The sequence below is a fragment of the Pempheris klunzingeri genome, chromosome 1 (genome assembly GCF_042242105.1).
Source record: "Pempheris klunzingeri isolate RE-2024b chromosome 1, fPemKlu1.hap1, whole genome shotgun sequence".
Classification (NCBI taxonomy): domain Eukaryota; kingdom Metazoa; phylum Chordata; class Actinopteri; order Acropomatiformes; family Pempheridae; genus Pempheris; species Pempheris klunzingeri.
This window is the reverse complement of record NC_092012.1, coordinates 23,636,149-23,658,085: the sequence shown is the minus strand read 5'-3', so window position 1 is coordinate 23,658,085 and position 21,937 is coordinate 23,636,149. Positions and strand designations below refer to the sequence as shown.

At 40.5% G+C, this 21,937-nt stretch overlaps 1 protein-coding gene across 3 annotated transcripts in view; it reads right to left on the bottom strand.

Annotated features, from left to right (window-relative positions):
• The window catches only part of LOC139219473 (SH2 domain-containing adapter protein F-like), a 272,340-nt gene extending 251,004 nt beyond the window's left edge, over positions 1 to 21,336 (bottom strand). For all 3 annotated transcript variants that reach the window (XM_070851376.1, XM_070851460.1, XM_070851536.1), the window contains exons 1-2: positions 20,677 to 21,336; positions 7,478 to 7,610 (exon numbers count right to left, since the gene is read on the bottom strand). In XM_070851376.1, the coding sequence (XP_070707477.1) occupies positions 7,478 to 7,610; positions 20,677 to 21,108 (565 nt within the window). In that variant the 5' untranslated portion in view covers positions 21,109 to 21,336. The remainder of the gene's footprint in view (positions 1 to 7,477; positions 7,611 to 20,676) is intronic.
• Between the last annotated feature and the right edge of the window lie 601 nt (positions 21,337 to 21,937).

Here is a 21,937-nt window from a genome sequence, read left to right as displayed (position 1 = left end):
GGCCACACAACCCCACAGCATGATGGAACCTCCACCAAATTTTACTGTGGGTAGCAAGTGTTTTTCTTGGAATGCTGTCTTCTTTTGCCACCATGCATAACGCCCCTTGTTATGACCAAATAACTCAATCTTTGTTTCATCAGTCCACAGCACCTTATTCCAAAATGAAGCTGGCTTGTTCAAATGTGCTTTTGCATACCTCAAGCGACTCTGTTTGTGGCGTGTGTGCAGAAAAGGCTTCTTCCGCATCACTCTCCCATACAGCTTCTCCTTGTGCAAAGTGCGTTGAATTGTTGAACGATGCATAGTGACACCATCTGCAGCAAGATGATGTTGTAGGTCTTTGGAGGTGGTCTGTGGGTTGTCTTTGACCATTCTCACCATCCTTCGCCTTTGCCTCTCTGATATTTTTCTTGGCCTGCCACTTCTGGCCTTAACAACAACTGTGCCTGTGGTCTTCCATTTCCTCACTATGTTCCTCACAGTGGAAACTGACAGCTGAAATCGCTGAGATAGCTTTTTGTAGCCTTCCCCTAAACCTTAACATTGAACAATCTTTGTTTTCAGGTCATTTGAGAGTTGTTTTGAGGCCCCCATGTTGCCACTCTTCAGAGGAGATTCAAAGAGAAGAACATCTTGCAATTGGCCACCTTAAATACCTTTTTCTCATGATTGGATGCACCTGTCCATGAAGTTCAAGGCTTAATGAGCTCACCAAACGAATTTTATGTTCCAATTTATCAGTGCTAAGTAGTTACAGGTATTCAAATCAGCAAAATGACAAGGGTGCCCAAATTTTTGCACAGCCTATTTTTCACATCTGATACAATTTCATACAACTTAATATTGCTACACTAAAAATCTTTGTCTGGAAAATACCCCATTACTTAGCTTTTATTAGAAAATGAATGGCATGCCACTGTGATCGTTTTCTGTGCAGACAGAGTAAATTATTATGCAGCCTCAGAGGGGTGCCTAAACTTTTTCATACGACTGTATATATATATAATATATATACTGTATGTACGTATAGTCATTCACGCCAAATGTGTGAAATGTACGGTAAAGCAGTAGCTGTTATGTTGCTATGATCAATCAGTTGTTCTTTGTAAACCTTCAGTCAAAATATCCTTGAAGAAACACAGACAGAGAAATATGTGACTGCAACTGCTGTGTTCCATTAAGGACATAACATAGCATAACATACACTACTCACAAAAAGTTAGGAATATTCGGCTTTCGGGTGAACTTAATGTGACCTTCTCTAAACCTTTGAATGCACATGTCCAACTGTTCAGTCAGTTCAAAATTCACAACAGGTTTGATCCATGAATCGACCAATACATTTCCTGGTTCAGTTAGAATTGGTATTTAAACAGTCCTCCTCATCATGCTGTTCACATTCTGACATCATGAGGTGTTCACTGAGCTTAGAGGGTCACAGAGTGTCATCAGGAGGTTGTAACAGTGATACAGAGTGACTGGAAGAGTCACAGAAAGGAGAGGAGTGGACGTCCTTTGGCCACATCCCAATTTATTGAGACACTGAAAATTTTTTGTTGTGGTATACCCACCACTGTTGTTAGCTTTTCTTTCAATAAATTGTTTAAAATGAAGAAATTACCATTGCATGCTTCTACTTAAATGCCCTACTTTCATGATATAATATCACTGTCGCATTAACTTTTTCCATTTTCCATAAATTTCACCTGAAAGTCGAATATCCCTAACTTTTTGTGAGTAGTGTATATACATAAATATCTAGAGGCAAAACTGAGTAGTCAGAGGTTCAGTGCTCCGCAGCATTCATCCCTAAGAAAGAGGAGGGAGTTTATCAGGCTGGAGTTGGAGATTTCTCATTTCATTAATAAGTTATCTGCCTTCCTTTTCATTCCCTATTCATCTCTCCTCCCACCTCCTACACCTTCTACTCTTCAGCTTTGCAAAATGACCCTCCACACCACAGAGGCCACTGGACATTATCCAGTGGACACACATACATAGCTATAATCCTTTGCACTGAATGACAGAATCACGGAGCGGTATATGGTAAATGGACTATATATGTATAGCACCCTTCTAGCCTTTTTGACCACTCAAAGCGCTTTAACGCTACATTCACATTTACCCATACACACATCATTCATACAGCAGGAAGCTAAGGAGTGGAGGAAACTGTTCATATTTACACATTAACACTCCGAAGCTGTGCAATTTGGGGTTCAGTACCTTGCCTTCTTCATGCAAATATGAGGAGACTGTCTTGGATGGTGGATTACCTGCTCTACTTCTGAACCACAGCCGTTTTGGAAACACAAATTTATTTTTTACCATCAGTATAGCATGGTAATATTTTGCTGAGCACATGCTGTTTTCTATTGTTATTTCCAGGAAATGTGTCTTCCCATGCATGAAAATAAACCAAACTTAGCACTTAGCTCCAGTTTGACTCCACTTTGTAATTTTGACCAAAATGTAACATAGCCATAGCAAAATGTAGCCAAAACTGTCCCTGGCACGAAGTACGAGGAACCTATTTCTTTTTGTACAGATTATTAGGGCCCAAGCACAAAAGTGCCAGTGGCCTGTTAAAAGGTTAGAGTCTTGCCTATTTTTCTTCGCAGCAGAAACACGGTAGAACCAATATGTTTTAACATTATACCAGCAACATTACAACTTTTTAAAAGTTTCACAGTCCATATCTGTATAATTTCTCTGTAGAATGTAGAAAAAATAAACTTATATATTTTTTAAATGAACACTTCCTGTTTCCCTTTCAAAGTAAAAGCCCAGCAGCATTTCTACGGACAGAGTTGGTGCAATGACTTAACGATTTAAGGATTGGCAAGTGGACTGGGCTGGAATGTATTTGTTCAAGATAGCTCAATTATGGAGCTGTTTGCACAAAAGGCTTCCTCTGCACTGGGGGAAAACTCAGTCATCTGCCTGCCTGGCTGACTGGAGAGTATGAAGACGAGTATATGTTAATTGAAAAATGGCATAATGCAGATAGCACCAATGTACAAGCCCAGCCTCTTGTTCTTGTCAGTGTAACAACAATGCTACAACAATGTATGAGGGAAGTGGAGCAGATAAAGTAACATTGCAAAAGTTGATTCTAACCTCTTCTTACAGCAGCTCCTCTTGTGATTCGATGCTGCTGCTTGTGTTGAGGTATGCAGTGAATTGTAATGCAGAGAGCTGAGAAGGTGTAGGAGTTGCTGTGAACATATCTGTGTATATTTATATAAATAAATAAATGCCAAAATACAAAATACAAGGTTTTGTGTGAATGTGAAATCTGTCATGAGCTCGTACATATTCACAAAACTTGTAAACCCACACACAAGATACACACTATAAAATAACTCAACATGCCACAACACCAGCTGACGGTGGGGGAAAATGTCCTTTCCTAGGCTCATGTACACACTCAGCTGGCTTACATAGATACCAAGATAGTGCATGTAATAGCTGACGCGCGCAGACATGACAAACATTCAAGGAACTCTGGAAACACACATGCAGGAAACATTGTAAAGACATAGTGGCTGGCACATTCCTCATACAACTGCAGGTGGTGCAGTAAGCCCTGGCCGTGAGCAAGTGTGGAACAGTTTATGGGAGATAGGGCTGGCTTTTCAGGTTAAGGAAATTGTGACATGTGCCTCCAGCAGGCCCATAAATTAGCCAGTTCAACCTCACCAAGGATGGCTCACTAAGATTGGGATAGAAAAACATGGAGAACATAACACACACACACAAAGTCATGCACACATTCACGTGCATGTCAATAAACACACAAACAGCAGGAGTGTTCTGTTATATTAAACAGCTGTGGCCCTGTTTGCCTCAGGCCTTACATGCCACACTTCTCAGTATGCGGTCAAGTGAATGCGTTCGTGTGTTTAAGGTGTGACTGTTGTGTAATCAAGGGATTATAATTGTATCTTCAAAATAGCATAGCAGGTTCCTACAGAATTTAACTTAACACTTTTTTTAAAAAACGTGACCCTTTTTGATTCAATGATAAAGCAACATGGATAATTGGTCACTTTGTTCTAACACAATGTGGGTGGGACCTTAGGCTATGCTAGGATCTCATTTTGGTGTGTAGGCTTTCAAATTCAAGTTGTAGGAATTAAAAATAATGGAGGACATGCTGGAACACAAAACGAGCCTTGAAAGACTCTAAGTTGCTTCTTACATACTGTACACATTTTTTGTGTTCAGTGAATGGGGTCAAAACAGCAGGAAAAGTAGGAAATGCAGACATCTTGTCTCGTCAAACAAGCTTTTTGTTCACTCATCTCCATACAAAAAGAATGACCTTCCTCTAACTTGTAGATCACATTGCAATGAATACAAGGTAAAGCATAATTATCAATTAGGTTAGGACCCAAGGAAGACAAGCTTGAGCAACGGAGATCTACTGCCAAAGGTGCACACAGTGTAGTGTACTAAAAGGGACCCCTATTAATTGTTAAACCGCTGGGTAATACTCGTTCTCAGTTGCTCGCTATGGTACATTTAAGAACAGATAAAGAGGTAGAGATCAGAGAGACTAGAGATATTATACTGTAGCAAACTCATTTCAAGCTTCAGAAATGTAACTACAATGTAACTGTAAAATAAAATCTTTGCATCCAAAAGATTTCAGGTAACCCACAGGAACAATGCCATGTAAATAACATGTTTACCAAATCTTAATAACTTTTTAGTCTTAGATTTACTATCCTGGGTCTTGCAGTTTTTGCTGGGAATAATCTTTTAGCACACCTGAAGACATCAGAAAGGCAGAATTGTCTGGAAAACACTAAAAGCTAAAAAGCTAAACCATATCACTGACTTCCTAAATTAAACTTTTTCAAGCAATATTCCCACATTTTTCACTAGGAAACTGCCTCACATAGCTAGTGTAAATGAGTATATAGTATATGGAACAGTATATGGAACAGCTTAGTCACACTATTGCGTTGCAGATTACCGAATGTACTGTGATCAACCCCTAATCTCTGCAATACGGTACAAAACCACAAATGAGAGCTCAGTATAAAGATTCTAATCTGAGGTGCCGAGTTCTGAGGTAATGACATGCAAGTCTCACTTTTTTGAGTGTGTAATCTATTGAAGAAATTCAAATATTCTTAATTGAGACATCCTCAATTTTAAATTTCCATATTATTTACTTTAAGTGGGATCTACTTTGTAGTTCCATTTGTGTTAGTGTCATTTTAAAGTTGCATTTATTCAAAATAAGTATTTTGTAAATGACACTTGTCATTTGTCTTGTCAAGCCAAAAGATGCATCACGTCATTTAGAGTTAAAGTACATTCACAGCTTCTGTTCTATGATATGAACAAACCTTTTCTCCAAAAAAAGGCAGAAGACAGAATAATTAAACATGAAAAGGACCAATTCTTATCCATATAATCAGCACCAAATCACACCTTTTCTTACCTCCTCAGAAATTTCTAAGCCAGTTAAATATAACATTTTTTATGCAGAGAATTTAACTCAGGAGGAAACACTTCACTTTTACTAACGCTGGAGTTCCAAACATTTAAATATCTTGCATTCAGATCTCAGTCCTAATTGTTAGTTTATAATGAAGCAGTAAAACATAACGTACAAAAACCTAAAAACCTGTAGATCTGTAACAGGTGTGTTTAGGGACCAAATGCAGCACAGGACATCAGCGAAAAATCAAAGACATTTTTATTTCGCTTTGCAAGCAGGTGGATGCAGTTCAGAATAACAACCTGGTTCAACTCTTTGTATTTGGAAGATACCCTAGGACTGGCTGATAAAAGCTGGATCAGCAAGCCTTGTAAACATAAGTCAAGTCTTGATTTTTTCAGTCTGTCAGGGGACAGGTAAGACTTATGGCTGTTGCCATAGTAACAGTGCAGCTGATGAGTTCAGTCTCAGTTGAAGGAGGAAGAGGAGGGGTTTCTGTTCACGGCTGAAAGGCAGTGAGGAATAGAACAAGGCTACCGGCCATCACGCAGATGCCGCTGAGGTAGGGGACAACGTCGCACAGATCACAGAACTTGTAAAAACAACCTATGGCAGGAGGACAAACATGATGCTGACCCCTCCAAAGAACATGAGGATCCCATGAGTCTTGACCAAATTTTCCACACCGACCACCTGACTGATGACGTCTAGTGTCAGAGTCCGCAGTTTATGCCCTGACCACGGACCACCATCAGTTAAGGGGGTTAAGCAGCACTGCCAGCAAGCTGACTCCCACCATTAGCACTGAGTTAATGGACATTGAACATTAAAAGGATGGAAGAAGAGCCAAAGAAATCCACTAACAGCTCTATTTAAAACAACAGCCTGTCAGATCAGTCAAAACAGCAGAAGAAAAGATATTGGTAATATTTATGATGTATAAAAGCAGGGATCCACTTCAACACCACTTCACATTTCAAGGACAGAAACAACAAAATTTAAAATCATCAGATTTAAACAAGATTCATCAAATAAAACAGACAATTGGTTCCAGCATAGCGTAGATTGTCAATACGTCTGAGTGCAGAACTGTGTCAAGTTGAATTTAAAAAGCACAGAAACACAGAAATACATTCGAGATTTAAGTGATACCACAAAAGCCCTACTCTAATTTCTTTTCCTGTACATCTGCCTCCACCTGAGAGAGAGGCCATAAATCTTGAGTTTTTGTACTCTGCCGATGCATTGACTGGGTCTACGGTGTATGTAGGAGGGTGAGACGTAACCAGCATTTTGTAAATGATGTAAATGATGACTGTATATCAAGGCCTAGATACTTATCTTCTGTCTTCTTCTATAACTTCTGTTATCCATGCTTTAGATATATCCATTTGAGGTCTGGCAGTCATACAAACATTCCTTTCTTGGCACTATTGTCTATTTAGGAATGGAAAACACTTGCCACATGTTTTGTCTGCTCCATATTTTTCATTATTTCTCATCTCTTTCTGCACATTCTTTGTTCTTTGTCACTGCTGTGCTCCCTTAGCCACAAGATGAATGTCCACTGAGACAAAACTGTGTGGAGAATGTGACTAGCTAAATTCTTCTCGTAGCACACAACTATTGTCTCAAAAGAAGGGCTTCCTGGCAATCCCAGCAAGTGGCTGTCTAGACAAACACACAAAATAATTAAAAAACACCTCTCTATATATTGGTCTTATACTTCCAAGGAGCGTTTTTAAATGACTTGTATGCTTGTATAATGTTTGAGGGCATAGTCACTCCTTTTGAAAATATTTTGACATCTTTACACAGGTCATTTTTGCTCTGCTGCACCTGTCATGTAAAGCAGCATGAAACCATCTGAGCCTCATTCATCAATTCCAAGCTTGAAAACATTGCATTGCATACTAATTAATACTCTATTCTCCTACTAGGACAAACAATTCACAATCATAGCAAACAGAAAAGACATATTAAGAAACTAAAAATGGATAGAAAGTGTTGATGTACCTGCCATCATCTTTTGGGCCTCATATGGCTCCATGTAGCCATCATTCTCTGTTGCTCCTTTTTCCATACTGGTCTGAGTGCTACCAGCCTGCTCAGCATCGAAAGGGTCTGCATAGTCTTCAAGGATAATGAGCTGCAGAGAGAGAAAAAAAGGAATGGTGAGATGGAGGGAGGGAAAAAAGTTTAACAGCAAGAGGAAAATTCATTTTGCTGCTCTGTTGAACACAATAACATGGGTAGGTGTCAGAGACTTATATAACAGATATTGCTGCAACCTAGGACAGGGCCAAATGATATTGACAGCGGCAAGCTGGGAGATAAAGGACAAAGCACATAAGAAACACCCAATCTCTGTATGCCTCAGCACACCACCACAATGCCTCACCATTTAGCCTTATAGCACTCTCGCTGCTGCTACTGGTCTGTCTAATTATATGATAGCCCAGTGACAGGCCTACATTTGAAAAATAATGGAAAAAAGACCACAGCTGCTTAACTTTCTTAAGACAAACAGTTTGGCAGATTTATTTCGGGCTGGCAGTGAGCCACGACTAATTTCAGTCTTGCTCTTTTGCTGGGCATTTTGTGCTGTAGATAGCAAATAGGTGATGTCCTCAGACAAATCTCAAATCTTTAGGGAGCAAAGCTACAGTCTGCGTCTATAGTGCCATGAGGAGATATATCTACCAGGATGCTCCTTCAGTGGTTACAGTTTCAATGGTAATGGCTTCAGTGAACAGAGGCAGAGCATCACATGTTGTAAAACTTGCCAACATTTTAGGAAAGGGTTTCAAACAAATAAGGATGTACTTCTGCATACACCTAAGCAAGCATGTAAACACGCACAGGAGTGGCACTACACCCTATGAGAAAAGTGTAACTGTAAGGGATTTGGTCTCGTTATACACAAGCTCATCACTGGGCAGATTGAAGGTGGACCAAGCTTCATGCCCGCTCTCTTAATTAAAGAGTTAGGTTTAGACCCGCTCTTTATGAGTGTTTGGCGATAACATTTGTTATGAATTGGCGCTATACGAATATTGATTGATTGATTGATAAATTGTTCCAATGTGTCCTTCCTGTCCCACTGCACTAATGACTACTTGACAGCAGGAGGAGCATGGGGTTGTGAGGAGGGGGTGCTTGAGAGCGGCAGCAGTGCCTGGGGACACACCATCCGTCTTTTGGCTTGCCAGGGTGTGTCAGGACTGCAGCCAAGCCACACTTGTCATGAAAGTAAAATTCCCTCCGAGCATAAGGCTGCAGTGCCTCAATATATCAGGTTTTTGCTAAGCCGTGCTGTAAGCCTATATGAATGTCACAAAACCACCTCACAGGCTTAGGCCATGTCCACATGGTAGCTGGGTCCTTTACTGGTCCACAGTATGTCTCAATTACTTAGCTCAGATTTGCTCAGAATCCATGTTGGCCATATCTTACACCTGCCAGATCTCTGACAGCTCAAAACAGGGAAAGCAACAAACATCTTGAAGGCACTGAGTGATGAAGCTGACTTCAAATCAGTGGGAACAGTGGGGGAACATTAGCGAAGGATGGAGACTATAACAGGCACCTAAATATTCAATGGCACTATGGGTGGTGGGACTGCATTTCAATTGGGCCACAGTATTCCCAAAGAAGTGAGAAAATATGAACTACAATTCTCCTCTTCCAGTCTTAATGGAGAGAGAATGTGATCGGCTGGATCATCAGATAATCCGGAGCAAAAGAAAAAAAAATGTCAGAGAGTGCATTAGTTGAAATTTGAGCGTGACTGGAAATTTGGTTATGATAATTAGAAAATAGGCTGCAACATTTATCTTTGTCTGCATTTACAGTGAACTATGTGTCCATTGTTGGCATTTTAGAACCATAAACAACAACAAGCAAATGCAATTCAAAAGTGGACTGATGACCAGATGAAAACCTAAAGACATGTGCATAAATGAAAATAAAGGGATGTCATGGCTTGTCCAGAAAAGACTGAATGCGTCATGGGCCAGTCAAGGTTGAAGCCCCACTGAGACTGGCAGAAAAGTCAGTAAGAGAGAGGTGCAGAAAAAAGAAAAAAGATGTGTGATTTATGTCTCACGCCACAAGGGAATTCAGCCACAGATAACCTAATATAACTCAGTCCTTAGCAACTCAATTACATTAAGGCATTTTTGGCTTTTTTGCTGCTATTGCTCTTTTGTTCTTTAGAGAAAGGCAGGGAAGAGAAGACAAAAGATGGGGCGCAACATTTTTTTATCTTTCTACACAGTTGTCATGCATAAAGTATGTCCTCCTGTTGGATAGAAAAATGTTCAGATGTTTGTATAAAAGCCAAACTCAGCAAGCTGAGCGTCATTGAAGTGCCTCTGCAGATAGAACCTCCATATTATTCTGTCTATAAACACAGGTTGAATGCTCTGTGCAGTACGCAGTCACTTTAAAATTAGCCACAATTATTTAGAATTGACACAAACAAACATGCCATTCACTTAAGCAAAAATGAGCAAAGCTTTTCTGCATAATGCATAAAACTGGCTTACTGAAAACAGTTACTCCTTAAACGGCCTACTTAGGGGTCTGTAGGGGCAGCTAATCAAATTATTGAATTTGCCATGAAGAAGCCTTTTCACAATCAGTCACAAGCTACTGCACCAATGAAGAGTACTTCACTTGAGATGAACAAAAATTCTGTTTATTTACAGGTATATTCATTTGCTTTGCTTCTAACTGAAGAGCTGTCGCAATTCCATGTTAGTAAGCATGCTCAACAAAAACCCCAGGAAAACTACTTATTTCTACCACTGTATCATCTGCATCCTTATGCAGCATTCTGTAAATATTCGGTAAACACTAATATGTAGTGAGTTATCTAGTACTATAGTCAGAATGCAGAGGCCAATCTAAGGCTTAAAACACAGAATGCAAATATTGCACTGTACTTAGAGTTACATTTAACCCTTAGATTCACAATCCAGAAGAAAATAATATGCTATTATGCAGTGGCGACTGATGTATTTTTCTCCAGGGGGGCCTATACAAAAAAATAAAGCAAACATGAACTCAAAGCCCAGAACTTTGCCACATTGAGGTTTAACATTTACTTTTTGTACATTAATTTTGCATTTCTCTCCTTGAGAGATGACTATATGGTTGAAGTCAGGGGTGGGGTTTTTTTCACCATAGAGAGCATGGCCAATGCATAGAGATGATCCTGTCACATTGTGTTCCTGAGGAAGGTCTGGATTCTCTTCAGTGTTGAGAAGCACCTCTCAGATTCAGCTGTAGTCATAGGAGTTGTGCTGAGGATCTTCAGAGGAGTCACAGTCTCTGAGAAGGTGTCCTGAATATTCTTTTGAATGAATAGCTGGAACAGAGTAGACATCACTCTGTAGATGAGTGACAGTTTTCAGCTTGCTCTTGTTTAGTAGTGGGTAAACCTTCATGGTTCAGCGCTGCTTCAAAGAACTGTTGGACTTTGTTTGACTTCGTTTTGCATGGTCCAAGATGGTGTCACAAACCTAAAAAATGAATCCACCTATTTAATACAATATAGAGATAAATATATGTCAACATTAAAAACATTGTAAAAGACTAACACTATACATTTAGCGTTTATCTTACCTCTGTAGCTAGCCTCTGAAGTTCACCTGGGCCCAGTGTGTGGCATTTCTTGCCTAGCTGCTGTTGAGATACACTGGTGCAATGTTCTCTACAGAGAGTTGGAAGGGAATCTCCAAACAGAACCAAAAGCAAAAAATTGAACTATAGTTGTCAGGCAAAATAATCGCAAATTTTACATGGGTAAGTTGTTAAAGCATCATTGATATTAACATAATATCAGTAATATTAAAACAGCACAAAACAAAATTACATGATAACTTACCTGATCTTTTGTATGCTGACAGTGAATTGCTGCTTGATTCCCTGGACAAAGACTGAGCTGATGGTCCGCTTCCGAAGCTGGCTGTAGAGAGCGTCCACATGAGGCATGACGTGATGGAACAGTTCCAGGAAGAAGCTGTAATTATCATCCTCCTGTAGCCTCCTGAAATCCTTCAGCTTCTCACATAGTGGTAGGATCAAATCCTGATTGTTTCAAGTCCCTGATTGTTTCAAAACACTGGAGGAGGTCATCTTCGTGCTTAAACACAGTGTTCATAGCACAGCTGTATAAGTTCAAGCTTACTGTGATTGCTCTTGGGAGTCTGTGCTCAAGCAAGCTGGTTCCCTTGGGAGATCTTGAAAAAAAGCCAGAGAATCCAGGTCAGTGAAGACCTATCACCTATTGAATGATGAGGTTAAGTTGGTGAACATAACAGTGGACATAGTGTGCATTCACATACACATTGTGTGTGAGCTTGCTCTACTGGTCATCAGGAAGATTGAAGCTCAACCTATCCAGAAGTGCTAGGGCAATGGAGTTAGCTGTGACACTCTGGAGAGGTATAAACTCAAAAATCTCTCTTGCACATAATGGGCTATGCCAGTGTAACAGATCTCAAGCACCAGTTGACAGTGAGTGGAAATGTCCATTGTTTCATCAGCCTGGATGGAGACAAAGTCTGCACTCTTGATTTCTTCAGTGAGAAAGTTCTCAAAAGCGAGAACATACAGTCAAGGAGTTCATTCTGTACTGGATTAGATGGTCCCTTAAACACTCTTGTAGAACTACATCTAGTGATGCTACAAAATCCACTAATCCTCTAAAAACATCAGGATTTACTGAGGTTTCACTCTCATCATGCCCACACAGTGCTAGCTCAAAGCTATTTTTTCAGAAGTGCCTGTTTTTGTCAACCTCCTCATTGTGCTTATGGATCCTTATCCTGTAGCCTTCATCAAGCTGAGCAGCTATGTTTGCTTTCCCAAACATGACAAGTCATATTGCATTTTTCACGTGGAGCCTTGTTTGCTTTCAATCATTTGAAACTGTCTGAATCCATGCTGAGGCTGATCCTACCGTCTGAAAAAGGAGGCAGGGAAAGCAAACTAAATCATTGGTGTCGTTGCATTCAGTTAGCCAATCCATAAGCCAGCTTCTTGAAAATGGCCGCGTATTCTGTCTTCCTCTGTCTTTTGACTGTTTAATTACAATGTCTAGCTCTTTGACTCCAACCTTCTCTTTCGATGTTCTCTAAAAAGTTGTTTTGAGGGACGTCAATACATTTTCTCTTACAGTCCTAGCTAACTAACATTAATCTTCACTCTCCATCTCCCTTTCTATCCAACTCAGAAGAGATCTTAGGTAAGATCTAGGGGTGGAAGAGTGGTGGGGTGGCACCCAAATGCCCTCTATTGGCCAGCCGCCACTGCTAATATTTAAGAATTACTGTAATATATTATATTTATCTGTCTAAACAAAAGCTTGTTTGAATAACGGCTCAACTCCAGCAGCAATCAATTTTAGATACTGAACCAAATAAGTGCACAGAACATTTATTTCAGGATTTGTTATACTGACATTTTACCAGAAATTAAATGTTTTGTGTATTCTAAAAATGTCACAGTAGACACAGTCACAAATATGGTTTTAAATTACCACATTCAATCCCACCACATTGTGCTGCTATAAGTTGATCTATATGCCAACTCTGTCATATCAATATGCTATCAGGCAATAAAGTAAGTAGATGTGTGTCATTGGGATTCCTCAAACAAAAAGGCCACACTGCACTTGGAGAAAATATGTGCCCCAGTCATTCATTCCTCTCTATGCTTGAACAAAACACCCCGTGGCTTCACAAGTCTTAAGCAGCTAAGCGTGTAGCCTTGTATTTCCAATAAATTCATCTTCTTTAGCATCCAAGGCAGTGAAGGACAAAAAGCACCCCAACTTGTCCCTGAAGACCTCATTCATTGAAACACACTTCATACAGCCACTTAAGGCTTCCAGTGGAGAGAGGAGAGGAGGTTGTTCTTAATATAACAGATGTTCAAGATTAAGGACTTAACAACACGCTTGACAAAATCCAATTTCCTTCCACTGGCTGATCTCTCTCTGCTAAATTTAATGCCAGTGTTTCCTCTACATGCAATTAGTGGTGCAGCACGAGAGTTGATCATAATAAATCAGGTGCTACAATGGAATGCTGGTATTTTATGAAATGCAGTAATCCCATGCCCATATGAATGAACAATTTGTCCTCTACATGGCTACACCAATTTCCCCTATTACCACAGTTACAATTATGTAAACGCTGATTTGTTTTTTTATTTGAGAATGAGGAAGTGGGTTGAAACCAGGAGCAATAAAGTTATTTACCCATCAAACACACAAGTAAGTAAGAGGCTAAACAACGCTACAGGTTTGATGTGAGGACATCTTGATTGAGGCTGGATGCTCTGCAGCCTCAGATAGCCACTCTGTGGTGATGATGCACTGAGGTCCCTGGGCGTCGCATACACTGACAAAAGAGTGAGCGCACAGGGAGAAGTCCCATACTGTACCACTGCCATTGCTACGTGGCTGCCCACCTCTCTGAGCACAATAGCAAAAGGCTAAATAGGCTATATTGGTAGAGGGACATCTATTTCCAACATCTAGTGAAACAGCCATTGAGACAAACATTAACCCTGGTTATATTTAAGCAAGTAAGCAGCAGCCAAGCCCAGCCTACTGAGAGGAGCAAGTGCACACATGTCAAGTTAAAAAGGGAATGTCACCAAGTTGAAAATGCTTCCCATCAGGAAGAGAGCACTTCCTGAATCCTGGCCAACCAAGCCAGTACTTATTTTCCATTAAACAACTACAGATGGCAGCTTTCTTTTTTAACCCACATTCCAATCACAAAACAGCTCATTTTAGCTGAAAAAATAAAATCAGTATAATGTTAGGTCTTGTGACACCAAAACATGACAGGATATAAAAATGGCAAATCCGATCTGTACAGCATACTGTATTTTGATGCAAAATAACTATTCGGTTATTGCTGAAAATTTCTTTATTTGTGCTAAGGAAGGGCAGAGCTACTGATTTAGCAAAAACAGTGCAAAAGCAATGTGTCATGCAGATTCTCCATTTGTGCCTCAAATCGCATTCGAGCTTAGGGCTCAGTTCAAATGAGGTGGGATGGTTGTATATAAAACCTTATCATTCCTAGTTGTGACACTTTGTGATGCTGGATTATAATGTTGTCATATAAATTCAATTCAGTTTATATGAATTTAATGTAATAGATCTGCAGATTCATCTTAATAATATCTTGATAAAAAGCAGGAACTGTTGCTGCTCAATTGAATAACCATTGCATTACGGCTTCCAATACATGCTACACTACAGGATGACTTCATCCTGGCACAGACAGGCCGGGCTTAAACACATAGGCTCTGTGCTCCTTCCTTCCTTTCAAAGTGCCTTTCCAGGATTCTTATTCAGGTCACAGGAATCCACTGTGGCGTTTTTTCATGGAGAATAATGCATATAAAAAACTGAATACAAAATATTTGCTGTATTCTCAGCAGTGAGTACTTACAACTTAATATCTTGCGGTTTCGAACTAACTCAGGGCTTAATGAAAATGTTTTAGATGCGCAAAATAGTTCAGAAAATGTATGGCATTCTTTGACACCTCAGTAATAAGTGGGTCGAACTGGAAACAAATTTCACAATCATTCCTGGCACTTCATGCCAACAATATCATAGTTTAGACATTACTGTTGTCAGAGTAGCCAAATCAATGCAATGTATTAGTTATTTTACCCAACTTATCATAATTGTCAAAATAATTATCTACTTACTTAAAGATGACCACATCTAATGGTAATTTGACGTTCTAAGCAGAATTTAAAAAGACAATAGCTAAAATCGAAGACATGCACAACACAACTTTCATATCAATCTCGAGTATTTTGACCTCATGATGGTTTCCATCACAGTTGTCAAATAATATGACTTTTAATCAGCAAAAGAGCATAAATAAACAGGTTCATGTAACTGTAGAGCAAGAGGAGCACATCCTGCACTGCTCTGTCATCCAGTCAGACCTGCTATCAACTTCACCAGCCTCCATCTCATGCTGAATGAAAGAGAACTGCACTTAAAAAAGGGGGTCTCTAACATAACATGATGGGCTCTAATGTTCTGATCCATCTTCTGGCTTCCTGAAGAAAACCACTCTCACAGATCCAGGTGATACTGACATTCATGCTTGACATTTCTCCTATCACAGGCAGAGATGACAGCGTGAAAATCCAGAGGGATGCATTTATAAACCTCAAATGAAGTGCCAAGAGTGCCAAGGTGATAGGCCAAGTGAAGATATTCAGGTTGTAGGGAAATGAAGCGGAGTCAAATTTTTAGATATCATGATAACTAACAAACACACAGGATTTCTTGGCAGAGATAATAATGGTGTTGTGCTTCACCATACAGTGAATAGCACATAGTGAAACTGCATGTTTCTTTGTCTGTAGAACTATTGGACTCCTTTCCCCAATGTCCCCCAGTTTCACAGATAGGTGTGAAATCACCCCCGCACCCAGCTCCACAGTCGCCGGAGGGGACATATGATTTTACGACCTCAGGCCAACAAAACCAGTTCACCCCCACTGAACTCTCTCTTTTCCGGACGTCCCTCCTGAAGAGGAGAGACCACCAACTCTCTTTTTTCTGATACCTCTCCTGGAGGAGAGACATCTCCCCTCTCTTTTCCTGACGTCTCTCCTGCAGAGGAGAGACCAGCTCTCCTGATCTCTCCTGCAGAGGAGAGAAGCTCAATTCAGCTAAGCTCTGCCTCAGTGTGGTCTGTACCAGAGCAGCCACCTCCTTCATGGTAGCGACACAAGGTCCTGCCTGAAATAAGCAGATCAGCGCCAGCAGGCATGACCCAGAGTCTGCCAGCTGATAACCAGAACCAACAACAGGAGCACACCAGCAAGTTAGCACAGAGCTGCTAACTAACAGGAACAAAGGAGCGACCGGATTCCTCCAGCCTGCAACCACACAGCAACGGACAAGAACCACACCTTTCCTCTAGCAACAGGCTGAGAAAGTAGCATCCTCAAGGACACTTCGTCTCCCCTTTAAGGACTGGTAACAAACTCTAACTGGGCATAATTAGCATAGCATTACTGCATACATGGTTTACCCCTGTTAATGTATTGACTTGCTTTAATGTTCATTGAGTTTGATTATTGTGATGTGTTGTAGTTACTGTGCAGCCATTAAGTTTAGTTGATGTTAGTTTGTTCACACAGACACAGGACAAAGCTAAGCTAACAGCACTTAGCTTCCTTTGTCTTCTTTGCCCCACACCCCAGGGGGTCTGGCCATCACCATTTGGTCTCTCTCCCCCACCTTTGTGGGCCCATCTCACATTCCTCAGCCTTATCTCACACACACACACACACACACACACACACACACACACACACACACTCTTATTATGTGTTAGTTTAGTCATAGAAACTTAGTTAGATTGTTTGATTGATTTTGTTTCTGTAACAGCAGATGTCTTTAATACCTACTCTGCTTCAGCTGTACTTACAACCAAAGTACAAGTCCTTCACTTTAATGAATAACAAATGATGTCCCTGAATTTTGCTCTGTTTTAATAAATGTTTTAATACCTGCTGTCTCCTTTAATGTTGTACAAGGGTGAACACTGCCAACCTCTACACTGTCAAGAACTCCAAAATCCTTCAGCTAGCTATCAATGTGGTAATTTTGGTAGTAATTATTAAATTAATTATAAAACATAATTCTAAATTGATAGTTTAGTACTTTTATGAGACTAAATCAATTAAAACGGCTGTCTTTTCCTCGTTTTTCGAGGTGGTGCCCCAATCGAGGTGGACTTTAATCAAAGTTAATTTATTTTAATAATTATTAATTATCTTTGATAATTATTAATTATTTCTGATAGCCAAATTGAACATTACCACTTGTTAAAGCACAACAATGGCTATCCACCTCTAGCATAATCAAATTAAATGCTGAGCAAATGATGCAACACCTGATGTAACAGATACATTATTCTTAGAGATTGCAGACATATCATTTATCATTACATTACCAGGCAGCACTGTGGTACTGTGATTAGTGCTGTGGTTAGCACTTGCCTCACAGCAAGAAGATTCCAGGTTCAAATCCAGGTTCCACACTCTTTCTGTGTAGCGTTTACATGTTCTCCCCGTGCTTGTGTGGGTTTTCTGCATATCACAGTCCAAAGACATGCAGGTTAGGTTATTTGGTGACTCTAAATTGCCTGTAGGTGTGAATCATTCCCAGACAATATATAATTATAAACGAAGGGAAAGTGCAGACACAAACTGCGACTGTGACTCAGAGGTAGAGTAGGTCGTACATTAATCGTGAGAATGGCGTTCGATTCCCTGCTCCTCAAAGTCAGCGTGTCGAAGTGTCCTTGGGCAAGACACTGACCCCCAACTTGTGAATGTGTGTGAAAGAACAGTCTCCTCCAACTTAGATATCTCCTGTATGACTGATGTGTGAATGGGTGAATGAGGATGTAATGTAAAGCACTTCATGTAGTCAAAATGAGCCTACGGTTTTTCTTCAAATTATTCATTATTCAAAATGACATTTTCTCATGTTTTGACAGTTGAGAAATCTAAAGTCAGTCATATCAAATAAATTGTATAAAAGAATACAGGACATGTTTTTTGGAAGGTGTTCCTGCAGCAAACCTTCCTTTACTCCTGATGGTATCAGGTGTCTGACAGTAAACCATGCAGTGAAAGCTCTAAACACAACAAACTTTTACAAAACCAAATTAGGATTTACTGATTAGGATTGATTGTAGTGGATTATACAGCACAGACAATGTCCAAGTCTGTGGGACCTTTTCTAATACTCTGCAAGACAGATGGCAACAAGCAGTGCAATTGGCACAACAGTCCCAGTTATCTAGTCTGTTAAAAATGTTCAGACACCACCGAAAGTGTGAAGAAGACAGACAATATGGGTATAATGGGTACAAAAATACTATCAAGTTTCCATGACAGTTCCCACTCTACTGCTACACCATTTCTATTCAACCTTCAGCAGCTGACCAGGAACCATGCTTATGCCTACCAGTTATGACTAGCTATCCATAAAATCATTCATACTGGTCGGTGTGAAGTATTTGAAGGTCCCATATTATGCAGAATACACTTTTTAATACTTTTACAACATAAAAATCTGTCCTTGGTGTGTCTAGAGACCCTAAAACTATGAGCAATGTTGATCCTCTCTTTTTCTTTTTGTTCCATCTTAAATATTCCATCGTAAATATGGGTGAAAATACACTATTTAGATTTGCCTTATGATGTTGTGGTGAATGGTGTGTATATGTATAGAGCCTTTCTAGTCATTTCAACTACTCAAAGTGCCTTTACATTACATCCTCATTCACCCATTCACACAGCATTCATACAGGAAGAATTTATGTTGAAGGAGACTATTCTTTCACACACGTTCACACACTGAAGCTATGTTATTGTTGTTGGGGCTGGGATTCAGTATCTTACTGAAGGACAGCAAGGACACTTTCGACAGGCTGACTTAGAGGAGCTGAGAACCAAAGCGCCAACCTTCTGATTGATGGACGACCCATTCTACCTCTGAACAACAGCCGCCCCGTTATAAAGGGATGTGTTGATTATGTGACCTCTTCTAGTCCTTCAACAGGCCGACATCCGTCGTCCACTGAAAACCTCCTTCGTTTTTTTCCTCACTAACATCAGCTCCCGCTAACAAAAAGATGGCGAGAGTGAAGCAGCAGACTGTTCTGACAGAGGTTAAAAGCAGCCACAGCAGCCACATCTGTTATGAGAAAAATAAGGTTTCAACATTAAACCATGTAAACCTGTTCTAGTAGGACCTCCAAATGCAAATATGACCTTGAAAATGAGCACAATATGGGACCTTTAAACCTTAATGTACAATCATCTACCTGTCTGTTCAGGCCATATGTGTGCATTAAGACACAGATGGGGGAGATCCAAATAAGTTTCAGTTAACACAAGACACCTAATTAGCTTCAGTGGCTGGGTGAAAACTCTGGTTTATTGCTTGTTTTACTTAAAACAAATTAATTAATGAAACTGTATACTGAGTTAATGAAAGCTCCTGAAATCAGTGGCTGACGTTTGGGAAAACAAGTATTGGCACGAAAGATCAGTGTTTAGTGTGATCAAAACTGGGGCAAAAGAAGCAGTCTTCCTTGAGGTAATAGTCCTGTATAAGGTTTCACACACTGCAAAATATAAATAACAGTGTGTGTTTTCACATGGTCAAGCTTTCTCTCCTTTACATGAGCTCTACCGACACTGAAACATTTCTCAGCAGGATTGTGCTCATCTTACAGTATGTCCTTAAGTTCACTGACGTTGAACATCTGAGGTTTTCTCCAGATGATCTCAGCGTGTATGAATACCTGAGAAGACCGACTTGATAGTGTGCTCCAGGGCACAGTTGTCATGTATTCTGCCAGTCTCCACATTCACTTGGTGCTGATGAGTGCACTCCCTGTTTTAGCCATAACCTCAAAGGTGAAAAGAAAAAAAACAAGGGCATGACGGTGTGTTTGTACATTCAGAGAATGGTGCAAAGAGAGGGTCCAATTAGAGCCTTAAATCCATAAACCCATCTGAAATAATTCCCTTCCAAGGCAGCAGGTATTGCTGAAAAAAGAAAACATTCACTAAACTGGTCTGTGTGGTTACAAAACAGATAAACGTTCAATTAGAGGCATGGTAAATACACCTTGTTAAGACTGTTGCTTGGGACTAAGCTGCAGACAGAGATGTGCAAACACATTTTACTGAGTAAAGTTGTTTCACTATACAATGGCAACTGTAACAACAAAAGATCACAATTTTCAGGTATATAAAGGTATATCGGTGTCTCAACAGTACTTAGACTGTTCCCTCCACAGCAGGTTAGTTATTAGGCATGTATGTGGGTGTTGCAACTCACAAGGACAGCCGTTGAGCGGTTGTGATAACAAGTTCTGCCGGTTGTAACGATTCATTCCTTAAGGGAGTAGGTCAAGTACTTCATGAACGGATCAGGCTTGATTTCAGATTTAAAAATATAGAACCAAGAACTGCAATTCCATTATTTAAATTTTATGAAAACTAAGCTTCAATATTAAGGTTTATTATGCTTAATTAACGAGAATAACCGCCGTTCTGGTTAAATTCGGCCTATAGTTAAGAATATACTCCACAGGCTCATGTTTAGCCCGAACTTCACCTACCTTCTCCTTAGTGTCATGGTCCGTGAGAGGTGAAGTCGGAGATGTAACACTCCCCACCACAACAGCCTGGGTGGCTGTGACACCTCCGCCTGCAGCTGGGCTCTTTTCGACAGTTTCCACCTTGATAAGTCGGTGTTTGGGTGACACATACTTGATATCCGCAGACGCAGCCGTGTTCAGGCTCGACCCAAATGAAATATTTCCACCTGGAGTGTAGGGGTCCTCGAAGTCCAGCTCCTTTTGTAGTTTGTAAGCAGCGAGGATATCCGGCTGAGCGGGGCTCGGATAGGTGGGCCCGGCGATTGCTTGTTGGTAGCCGGGCGTAGCACCGGGAACACCGGTGTGACAGTGTCTATAGTCCGGCTTCGGAGGCGCCGGAGGAGGCGTCTTGGTACTTTTGAATCCTAAATGCTCCTTGAACCACTTGGCCATGCTGCTTGGGCATCGCTCTCAAGTCAAATAATGTAGTTTATTTCCAGCTTTTCTGCCAGGGGTGCCCGAGTCTACTCGTAAAAAGTGGGATCCTCGGGTCACCCGCGGCCAGTTATCCGGTGTCGGAGTGTGTCGTCAGTGAAGTGCGACTCTGCTTCTGTCGGTCCCGAGAGGAGCGCACGAGCACGGTACAGCACGGCTTCAGGCACTGTTTGGTATGCCCCGGTGTGACGCTATTCGGCTGCTCGCGCGTCTGGTTTCCACACTGCGCAACATGGGAGCAAATACATGGAAGTGCTTGTGCAAAGAAACACACGCCTCCCACAGTGTGCCCTCCCTACTATGGAACATTCACTGCCACCTACTGATTCACTGCTGTGAACACCAGTCAGCCCTACATGAATGTGCATCTAGTTCAGTCCGAATATTCAAGCTCCGAGGGATTTTTTTTGCTGTTATAAACAGAATAAATCTTGCTAGATGTGATGCGATGCCAGTAGCGGAAGAATAAAGCGATGACATGCTCTAAAATCCTGTCATTTTGGACGTTTCTTAAAGCCAGCGTCTGTCCCTGAGTTTATGACCCAGTACAACAGGATCATTTCCTTCAAATCCTTAGTTATCCTTAGTCATAGCATGTGCTTTATGTTGTACTCAAATACTACTTTTAGGATATTCATTGAAAATTCCCTCCAGAGTAAACATACTTACTTACATTATAGTTACAGCAATTTAGACTTCTAATGAGTAATACATCTGTTTGCTTTTTCCATCAAAAGGACTTAAGAAAAATGTGTCATTTGTTCATCCTCAGTGCTTTCATGTCCAG